The sequence below is a fragment of the Protobothrops mucrosquamatus genome, unplaced genomic scaffold, assembly GCF_001527695.2.
Source record: "Protobothrops mucrosquamatus isolate PMUCROS unplaced genomic scaffold, P.Mucros_1.0 scaffold880, whole genome shotgun sequence".
Lineage (NCBI taxonomy): Eukaryota > Metazoa > Chordata > Lepidosauria > Squamata > Viperidae > Protobothrops > Protobothrops mucrosquamatus.
Genome location: NW_015387134.1, coordinates 334,683 through 345,503, shown reverse-complemented (window position 1 = coordinate 345,503; position 10,821 = coordinate 334,683). Strand labels below are relative to the sequence as shown.

The 10,821-nt window shown below is 46.2% G+C and overlaps 2 protein-coding genes across 2 annotated transcripts in view; one reads left to right on the top strand and one right to left on the bottom strand.

Moving 5' to 3' along the window:
- Positions 1 to 4,000, top strand: part of FAM173A (family with sequence similarity 173 member A) — a 10,066-nt gene extending 6,066 nt beyond the window's left edge. Inside the window, exons 5-6 of the mRNA XM_015819272.1 lie at positions 614 to 664; positions 3,651 to 4,000. Coding sequence (XP_015674758.1) covers positions 614 to 664; positions 3,651 to 3,839 — 240 coding nt within the window. The 3' untranslated portion in view covers positions 3,840 to 4,000. The remainder of the gene's footprint in view (positions 1 to 613; positions 665 to 3,650) is intronic.
- Positions 4,001 to 5,563: 1,563 nt separating this feature from the next.
- CCDC78 (coiled-coil domain containing 78) overlaps positions 5,564 to 10,821 on the bottom strand; it is a gene marked incomplete in the record, with an annotated part of 29,956 nt that continues 24,698 nt past the window's right edge. Inside the window, 3 exon segments of the mRNA XM_015819260.1 lie at positions 5,564 to 6,098; positions 6,371 to 6,471; positions 8,430 to 8,520. Coding sequence (XP_015674746.1) covers positions 5,972 to 6,098; positions 6,371 to 6,471; positions 8,430 to 8,520 — 319 coding nt within the window.

Here is a 10,821-nt window from a genome sequence, read left to right as displayed (position 1 = left end):
TTTCCCCTTCCCTTTCCTTCCCATTTCCCATTTCCCTTCCCCTTCCCCTTCCCATCATTATGGACTTTTCAAGAGAGATGGGTCTTCACATTATGTGCCCCAAATGTGACAGCGTGACCTGTCCTTTGTGTCTCCAGTGAAAATTATGGGTTGATCTCTTCCCTGATCCCTTTGTGTGTTTCCTTGCCCGTCCAGGGTGCTCTCGGGAGTCTTGTCCAACGCCTACAATTGTTTGCACCCACGTTCTCCAGACAGCCCTGTCTGTGAAGTACACACCCTGATCAATCTTTGCAACAACTAAAATTACTCAGGGTGCTACGTTGTGGTTTATTTGGCTTCAGCTTCTTGAACGAATTACACTTGGCTGAATTCAATCTCCCAACGCTCTCCTTCGCGGACCAAAATCTCTTGGCTTCTACAGCCCTCTGAGCCAGAGCCAAGCCAATATTATTTATGGCTTGTGAGTTAAATGCGAAGACCCACCCAGGGAGCTGGGCCCAGAAAAAATTTTCCTGATTGCTCCAGATCTTTTTAATGGAAACTGCCTTAAACGTTGCACGAAATTTATTTTATTTTTTCTATTTTATGTTTTGTCTTTCTTTTTTTTTTAAAGGTGAACTTATCCGATTGTCAGAATGTAACCGTGTTCCTGGCCCCTAGTGTGGTATGTATAATATTTCTCCAGGAAGAGAGAGGTTTTTCTCCAAAAACTGCAGGCGGTGGTCGTGTGCGGCGAATTGCCCTGTTTGTGGCGACGGTAAATATTATTACTGTCGCTGATCAGTTCGAAAACAAATTCCGAAACAAAATGGGAGAAATGCAGTAAAACTTTACAAAACTGATGTGGTGAAGTGTGGCGTGTAACAAAACAAAAACTTTGCCATTTTCAGCAAAAGAAAATGATTAGACCTGTGGTGGCGAACCTATGGCACGCGTGCCACAGGTGGCACGCAGAGCCCTCTCTGTGGGCACGCGTGCCATTGCCCCAGTCCTAGCTGGGTTTTATAAAACCTTTTCGCTTTACGCCTCCGCCGCCATGTGGGAAAAAAAAAGGTTCAATCAATAAATCAATTTCAACTTCTCGTGGTGAGAAAATAGATCTTGCAAAGTTGGAATTGACTGATTGAACTTTTTAGTCCCATCCAGTCTGCCGTTACCACCGCAGCCACGCCCACCCAATGGGCCACGCCCACCCAATGGGCCACACCCACCCGGCACCAGACGATACATAAGTGGGTTTTGGGTTGCAGTTTGGGCACTCGGTCTCTAAAAGGTTCGCCATCACTGGATCAGACCGTAGCCACTGTCAATGAAATGGACCCAGACAGCCTGGATATCCGACTAGCTGGGGAGTTATTGTTTTTATATTAGACTTATATGAATTTTGATCACATGACTATGGGGATGCTACAGTACAGGTAGCCCTCGACTTATAACCGTTCATTTAGCAACCGTTCAAACTTACAACGGCACTGAGAAAAGTGACTTACGATCATTTTTCACACTTAGGTCCCTTGCAGCACCCCTAATGGTCACATGATCAACTGACTCATATTTATGACGGTTGCTGTTTCCTGGGGTCACGTCTTCCCCTTTTATGACCTTCTGACGAGCAAAGTCCATGGGGAAGCCAGATTCACTTAACAACCGGGTGACTAACTTAACAACTGCAGTGATTCGGTTAACAACTGTAGCAAGAAAGGTCGTAAAATGAGGCACTCTACAGCTGCCTCTCTTAGCAACAGAAATTTGGGGCTTGTGGTCATAAGTAGAGAACTACCTGTAGTCATAAGCGTGAGTTGCGCAAGTCATTTGTTTCAGTGCCGCCGTAACTTTGAACGGTCACTAAACGAATGATTGCTAAGTCGAGGACTCCCTATAATAAGAGCAAATCCTGTTTGCAAATCAGCGGGGTATTTTCGTCGTTGTTGTTCTTTCCAGGAAGAAACAGGCTTTCTTTTTTTAAAACAAAACAAAACAAAACAAAAAGTTAAGTTCTTCTTTGAAAGGACCTCTGGATCTGCCAAATGATAGCGGATCGAGGATAGTTTTAAATAAACGAAAAATGAATGTATAAACTTCTAACCCCGAGCATCAGGGAACGCTCAGGAGATGTGGCCTCTCGCCTTGGTAAAAGTCGGGTATGTTTGGTTTAATTTAGTCGGGGGCACGAGTGCCTTTGGGGTGTGAATGGCAGACTCTTCCTCGGGGCTTCCGGATGCTGACCCGGGAATGTCCTTCCCCAGAAGTCTGCGCCTTCTGTGTCCTGCCCCGTAGCCACCAAATAGTCTGTTCCGATTTAGCTGAATATGTTCTATGAAGCCATCCCTGCCGAGTTTCTAAATCATGAATTCTAGCCTAGTGATACGTGTGCACCCACGCATGGTGGCTATTCAGCAAACCATGGGTTAGCATGGCATGTGAGTACAGGATTTATAATGGCCTCCCATCAGGATTCTAGGCCACTCGCAACCAGCCGTAAAAGCAAAGATTAAAAACAAAACTAGCCTCCTCCCCCACGTATCAGACCAAACAAGGTCCCAGATCCCATCCCAGCCCAATTCCTGGGGGAAGGGCCAGGTCCTCGTTTAGAAGGCTAAAAGGATGGAGGTTCCTCAAGACCTCAGATAGTGAGTGAAGTGAAATAAGAGGATATTTGTAGCAACTGAAGAACTAAATGATTGCTTAGAGCAGAGCAGAGTAACAGAGTTGGAAGGGACCTGGGAGGTCTTCTAGTCCAGCCCCCTCTCAAGCAGGAGACCCCATACCATTTCAGACAAAAGGTTGTCCAATCTCTTCTCAAAATCCTCCAGTGATGGAGCATCCATAGCTTTTGAAGGCAAGCTGTCCCACTGATTAATTGTTCTCTCACTGTCAGGACATTTCTCCTTATTTCTAGATTGGTCTTCTCCTTGATAAGTTTCTATCCAGTGCTTCTTGTTCTGAATGTATGAACATATACATATGAACAAGTCCCTACTGGATTAGATCCAGCTAGTCTAGCAGTCTAGCAGTTGGTTCTCACAGTGGCTAACCAACTGCAGAAAGAAAGCTATTTGTCTCCCAGTAGAGGGTCTTCAAGGTCAGTCCTACTGCTCTACAGGCTAAGGGCCAGTGACGCCAGGACTTCCATGAAATAGTCCAACCCTTTCTTGAAGCCGGCCAAGCTGGTAGCCATGACTACATCTCCACTTCAAAGGTGATGCTATCTCCTTGAGTTTCAGCTGTTTCAGGTTTCTTGGCGCTCTCTGAACTTGAAGACGTTTCTTGAAGACGTTTCATTACCCAACTAGGTAGCATCATTTGATGATGTAACTTAGTTGGGTCATGAAAGGTCTGCAAGAAAACAACCACGCTCAGAGAGCACCAAAGACCCCACAGTCCTCCTCGTCCTTGTCCTCCTCCTCGTCCTCCTCCTCCTCCTCGTCCTCCTCCTCCTCCTCCTCCTCCTCCCTGCAAATCCCACTCCCTTTTAGCACTGATGTTACTCAGTTTGGGTCATGAAATGTCTGCAAGAAAATAACCACGCTCAGAGAGAGCACCAAGGACCCCGCAGCTCAACCTGAGCAACAAATATTTGCTTCTTTTGCTCTACCTTTATTCCCTATTGATTAATAGACCCTTCAGAAGGATCTCTCTTCTCTTCCTAGCTGATGTTTCTGGAGAAAAAGCTGCTGATGGAACTTCCAGAAGAAGCTCGTGTGGTGGCTGGGCGGTTTCCTCTCCCCAACTGGACCCACACTGACACAGCTGGAGAAGGTGTGAACCAAGCCTGGGCATACGATGTCAAGATGATCCGGCAACTGAAGAAGGATAAGCTAGAAGGGAGTCCAGTGTGAGAATAAGTCACCTTGGATATGCCAGTTTCTCAAAAAAAAAACCAACAACAACAACCCAATGCATCTTTGCTGGCTGATGGGCCATTAAGAAGATTCCTTTCTCCTTTGCTGAATCAACAGCCTATTTAAGCTGAGGAGTGGTAGGTTTTTAGGAGGAAAAAAAAGCCATTCTCCCTCCTGCCCCCTTCAAGATTCAGCAGAAAAGGCGATTCTCTAGAATTTTTGCCCCAAGATTGGTCAGCAAAATCATTCCTTTGGGACCAGTGTGCCTGTTCACTCTTCCGATTGGCAAACTGCAAGGATCTTGGTGCCGGTTTTTCTTTCTTTCTGATTAGTCCCAAGCAGCATGTGAGGTCCCTACCTTCTCAAATCCAATTCTCATTGAGAATGGTGGGCTGGCAGAAGGAATATATTTATGACCCCCTAGATCACGGGTCGGCAACCCGCAGCTCCGAAGCCGTATGTGGCTCTTTGAGCCTTCTCCTGTGGCTCCCAGCCTTCTCCGCCATTTGCAGAGAGCGAGAGACAGTGAGAGAGCGAGAGACAGTGAGAGGCACTTGTGCTTCCCTTCTCTCTCTCTCTCTCTCTCTCTCTCTCTCTCTCTCTCTCTCTCTCTCTCTCTCTCTCTCTCTCTCTCTCTCTCTCTCTCCCTCTCCCTCTCCCTCTCCCTCTCTCTCCCTCTCCCTCTCCCTCTCCCTCCCTCTCTCTCTCTCTCTCTCTCTCTCTCTGTGTGTGTGTGTGTGTAAAAAAAAGAGAATGGCCTCACGCTGTTCTCCGACAAGCTGACAAGTTTATTGGGTGGGGCTCCTGCCTTTGCTGTGTCTCCGCAGGAAGCAGGAAGAAGCAGAAAGCAGCAGAGAGAGAGAAAGAGAGAGAGAGAGAGAACTGATGCACAGCATCCTCTATTTCTTTTTAATTAAACTCTTCAATCAAGCTCCCCCTCTCCTGCACGTGCGCACAAGTTTTGCGGCTCCCACTGTTTTCTCTGGGAAACGGGTCCAAGTGGCTCTTTGAGTGTTTAAGGTTGCCGACCCCTGCTCTAGATTGTACACCAAGCATGAATTGTACATGAGTGATACATTTGTGAAGCGGTTTGGCTGGGGGTCGCTTTTGAAAGCGACTTGAGTTTCTTAGACTTTACTAAGAACACCAGCAGTTGGTGGAGAAGCCTTGGAAGAGGACAGGAGAGAAGAGAATGTAATTCTGTTTCTGAGATCTTATTTCTGAAGACCAGCAGATGATGAAGAACATTCAGAATAGGATGGGATGGAAGAGAGTGCAGTTCAGCGAGAAATGTGTTCTTTGTGGTTATTCAAGAGCTCATGTTATATTTGGGTTGACTGTCCAAACCTCGGATTCACGTCTCCTCGTGTTACGTAGTGAACAATCTTAGTCTGGTTATTTTTCCTCAATCTACTTTACTTTGCAACTTTGCTGTGAGGATAAAATGAATGTTGGTGTTAAATTCTTTTGGTTAATTATTGCTATAATTGAATTGAGTCTTACTTAAATTGTACCGGTGATACCAATCGAATACAATATTTACAAATGCCGAGATGGACTGTTCAAAACTGCCCGTGTGTATATATAGTATGTGCTAAAAAAAAAAAAAAGAGAAAGATAAACAGCATATCTAAAAGGGCAAAGTTAAGAAGAAAAAGTTGAGATAGAGTAATATGATGCAGTAACTGAAAATAAGTGAACTGAAACTAAAATCATATTTATATAAATCGCGATAGACAGTTTTTAATCAACAAATCAAACATAGACCAAATGGAATCATATGTGATCTTCTGTTCCCATACTAAGTCAAAATAAAGTGCGGACAGATTTGGTTTCATTTGCACAGGATGTCCTTCCAAGAATGTATAATCACCTCTTATACACACACTGTGTATATATACACAGTGTTGTATCCAAAAGCTCTTCATAAACAGACACATTCCAGAATTTTGGAGTAGCGTTGAACAAAACGTTCACATTTTGGAAGCTTAAATTTCACCCAGGAACCCACATGGCTACTATGGAGGACTTCAATCTAATATCTCTTGAAGATAAATGTGTACCAGATGTTGGGTCCCAGTTGTTACTCGCGCCTCTTGAGAACATTTGCAAGGATTCTGACAAGAAAACTACACTTCCTTATTGAGGTTCCTTTGGGACATCAAAAGTACTGGAATCGCAGATGCCCCAGCACTCAATTCTCGGGACCCGTCAGTTCCCAGGAGTTTGTGCATTCTCACAATCTCCTGCTTGTATCTGCAATGGAAGGAGATACGGGTCTTATACTTACTTTTACTGATAAAATCCAGGTGTCCAGCAGCTTCCATTGTGAAAAATAAATCAAGTAGACCAAAGAGGGCAGGAGACGGGGGGGGGGGAACTCACCTGGGAGAGATTTAACCTGTGTCTTCCTGAAGCATTTGGGAACCAGAGAGATCTGGAAGCTTTCATCTTGGAATTTTTGAAAGCTCGGGATGAAAACTGACAATGCTAGAGGCCCAAAGAAAATTTTTGCCTTTGGTTCTCACCTCACCAGATGTTTGTCCACATATTCTTGCAGTTCAGCAACCTGCTCTTCTGCTATCATTGCCCGGGCCAGCAGTTGGCTTCTCTCCCTTTCCAGTTCCACCTGAAGTTGTGAGAAGGGAAGTAGCAAGCATGAAGGGTGGCCAATAACTCAATGTCTGTAGAGGAGACCTCTCAGCCCTTCACAGTGGAGAAGACTTGAACCCCAGTCGTAAATACTAAACCTACTTTTATTATAGAGTTGCAGAAATGAGTCTGCCTCTTTCAATCCTCAATTTTATCTTAAAGAGTCTCCTTGGGGTGAGATGGCTGGCAAATAAATGTAATAACTAGATTAAATAATTTGATATATAAAGAGAACTAGGGAGGGTAAAATCAGAGACATTTTTTCAAATTACTTTTCTGTTTGGGGACTCAGACTTCTCTTATCTGGAGTCAAGTTAGAATAACAAAGAGTTGGAAGGGACCTTGGAGATCTTCTATCTAGTCCAGTGTTTCTCAACCTTGACAATTTTAAGACATGTGGACTTCAACTCTCAGAATTCCACAGCCAGCATTGCTGGCTGTGGAATTCTGGGAGTTGAAGTCCACATGCCTTAAAATTGTCAAGGTTGAGAAACACTGATCTAGTCCAACCCCCTGCTAAGGCAGGAAACCCTACACTATTTCAGACAAATGGTTGTCCAATCTCTTCTTAAAAACGTCCAGTGTTGGAGCACCCACAACTTCTGGAGGCAAGTTGTTCCACTGCTTAATTGTTCTAACTGTCAGGAAATTTCTTCTTAGTTCTAGGTTGCCTCCCTCCTTGGCTAGTTTCCATCCGTTTCTTCTTGTCCTGCCTTCAGGCACTTTGGAGAATAGATAAAACTAACTCTATTTTATTGTAAAACTATATTAACAGAATCTTGCAAGTTTGAAAGCACAATAGCTCTAGCACTTAGGCTTATATGCCACTTCACAGTGCTTTACAGCCCTCTCTAAGCGGTTTACAGAGTCAGCCTATCGCTCCCAACAATCTGGGTCCTCATTTTACCCACCTCAGAAAGATGAAAAGCTGAGTCAACCTTGAGCCAGTCAGGCTCAAACTTCTGACTGTGGGCAGAGTCAGCCTGTAATGCTGTATTCTAACCACTGGGAAGGAAGGAAGGAAAATAGCAATAGCACTTAGACTAATATACTGCTCCACCGTGCTTTTATAGCCTCTCTAAGGGGTTTACAGAGTCAGCATATTTGCCCCCAACAATCTGGATCTTCGTTTTACCAACCTCGGAAGGATGGAAGGCTGAGTCAACCTTCAGCTGATCAGGATCGAACTGTTGGCAGTCGGCAGAGTTAGCCTGCAATACTGCATTCTAACACTGCACCACCATGTCTCTTTAATCCTCCCCCTTCCTTTTCAGCCCAATTAGCTAGGGAGGGTCTCTTCTGAGTATTTTGATCTGCCCACTATCCAGCTATGGGCTATGCTCTCTCTTATCTTATTGTTCCCTATTTATTTATTTATTTATTTATTTTACAAAATTTATATGCCGCCCTTCTCCCCCATGGGACTCAGGGCGGCTCACAGCATGTTAAAACATCGTACAAAAAAATTTTCCCCTGCTAAAAACCAATTAAAACCCAAATATTGGTAGCTGTGGCTCTTTAAAATCGTTTAAAAATTGTCCCTATTTAAAACTCACCCTAGGTCAGGCCCGCTTGTTGAAAAAGCCATGTCTTGAGGGCGCGGCGGAAGGTTAAGAGATCCGGAATCGTCCGGATCTCGGGGGGNCGGGGGGGGGGGGGAGGAAAAGGTTTCCTATCCTGTTTTGGTGGAAAAGTGTCAGAATTGGCTTTTCTGCTTTTGTACCCATAGGGCTTTTCAGTAAAAATGGAGAGAAAAAAATGTCCCAGGAGTTTCCTTTGCTGTTTAATGCAGTGGGACGGTTGACATTACGCAACATCTCTTTGATCAGTCTCCCAAGGCCTTTCTCCCATACCAATATCACATCAAGCAATAAGGGGGCTTGGAAGAATGCCACCCCAAAAGCCCTTGCCAGATTCTTGGAGAGTTTTACCTACCTGGGTAGCGTGGGTAAATTCCCGTAGCTGCTTCCTTAGTTCGGCCCAGCCCTCTCCCTCCAACAGACTAGGGGCAGGGGGAGGCAGAGCACTGTGAATTAAAAAGAGCCCTCCCATTATGTTGTCGGAGCTGTGTATTTATTTATTTGTTTGTTTGTTTGTTTGTTTATTTAAATTTGTATACCGCCCTATCCCTTACGGGACTCAGGGCGGTGAACAGGCAATAATAAAAATCACAATAAATACATTCTAATTTCTATTCTAAAATCAGATTAAATAAAGGCCTGCTCTAAAATACCCCATATAAAACCTTTACTAAAACATAATTAAGACTACGCCAGGCCGGCCGCACGAAATAGATGGGTTTTCAGGGCTCAGCGAAAAAGGCGCAGGTCCGCAGTTGTACGTAGGTCGGGGGATAGGTCATTCCAGAGGGCAGGAGCTGCCACAGAGAAGGCTCTCCCCCTGGGGGTCGCCAGCCGGCATTGTCTGGCCGACAGCACCCTAAGGAGACCCTCTCTGTGGGAGCGGACTGGTGTATAGATAACTCTCTTATCTTGGCTACCGAACTCACTCATTTCTCGAAACATTTAAGCCATTAACTAACCCAGCAACCTGGATTCATCCCACACATCGTCGCGAAACCAGCCAACCAGCTTTAACGTTCACCAAGGTTGTATACGATGCGGCAACTTGGTTTGTAAGGGGCCTAGATAAGGATGTTGTGGAATAGCCACCGTAAAGGGCTGTGAGAATAACCTTGGGAGATGGGAGGAAAAGCCGCAGCCTAGACAAAAGATCTTGATGAACAAAATCTGAGTCAATTGAAGGACAGTGAAAAGAGGAGAAAGTAGACAGCAAGGAGATGGAGTTGTGATGGGGAGATGCCTACTAAATTGGCTCTGTGCTAGAATTATCTGCTTTGCGTGCCTGGGTTCCATATTCAAGCTCAGATGCCTCCAAAATCGCAAACGTATCCCTGGAGAAGACCTATGGCAGGGGTAGGCAACCTTGGCTCTTTTATGACTCGTGGACCTCAACTCCCAGAATTCCTGAGCCAGCATGGCTCAGCTTGGAAACCTCTCCCTTTCCCCTCAGCATGGCTGGCTCAGGAATTCTGGGAGTTGAAGTCCACAAGTCACAAAAGAGCCAAGGTTGCCTACCCCTGACCTATGGTAACCGAGGTCTCTTACAGTCCTTAGGCACTGGATTACAACTACCTGCTGTCTGGAAGGATGGGAACTGTAGTACCAATAACCCTGAAAATGAGGGAGGAGGGAGGGAGGGAAGAAGATTGGAAAGGGAGGGAGGGAGAGGGAGAGAGAGGGGAAGGGAAGGGGAGGGAGGCAGGAAAACTAGGAAGGGAGGGAGAGGGAGAGATGGCGGAAGGGGAAGAGGAGGGAGGCAGGAAGATGGAGAGAGAGGAAGAGATGGAAGGGGAAGAGGGAGGGAGAAAGGAAGAGTGGAAAGAGGGAGAGATGGCAGAAGGGAAGGAAGGAAGGGAGAGGGAGATGGCGGAAGGGGAAGGGGAGGAAGGCAGGAAGACGGAGGGAGAGGAAGAGATGGTGGAAGGGGAAGAGGGAGGGAGAAAGGAAGAGTGGAAAGCAAGGGAGAGAGGGCGGAAGGAAGGAAGAGGGAGAGGGAGATGGCGGAAGGGGAAGGGGAGGGGAGGAAGGCGGGAAGACGGAGGGAGAGGGAGATGGTGGAAGGGGAAGAGGAGGGAGGGAGGAATGAAGAGTGGAAAGCGAGGGAGAGATGGTGGAAGGAAGGAAGGGAGGGAGATGGCGGAAGGGGAAGGGAAGGGGAGGAAGGCGGGAAGACGGAGGGAGAGAGAGATGGTGGAAGGGGAACAGGAGGGAGGGAGAAAGGAAGAGTGGAAAGAGGGAGAGAGGAAGAGATGGCAGAAAGGAAGGAAGGAAAGGAAGGAAGGAAGGAGGCAGAAAGAGAGGGAGGAAGACTGGAAAGGAAGAAGGGAAGGATGTCAAAAGGGGAAGGGAAGGAAGGAAAGAAGGGCCGATATCAAGCTGATGGGTTTGTCGCTTTCCTTCTGCCTAAGGCCGCTTCATCAATTCTGTCTGCAGCCTCAGATTCATCCCTGGATAAGCGTCTCTTCCCTCCATTGACTGAGCCAGTTGCAAACCCAAACTTCCTACTTCCCCCGCACAAGAGGAAACGTTCTCAAAAAAAAAAAAATGGAGGTGAGAAACCCTGGGAAGGAGGCGCCACCATCTTGACCCTCGCCCATCTTTTATGTTTCCATTCTGGTTGAGGTTTTTTTTTGTCCTTCAGGGAGCAAATCCCCCTACTTCATTGGTGGGGTGTTGAGGATAGGTGATCTAATCGTGGGGAAATATGCGAGCAAGGCGTGGGAAAGTTCGGCTGAGTTGGTCCG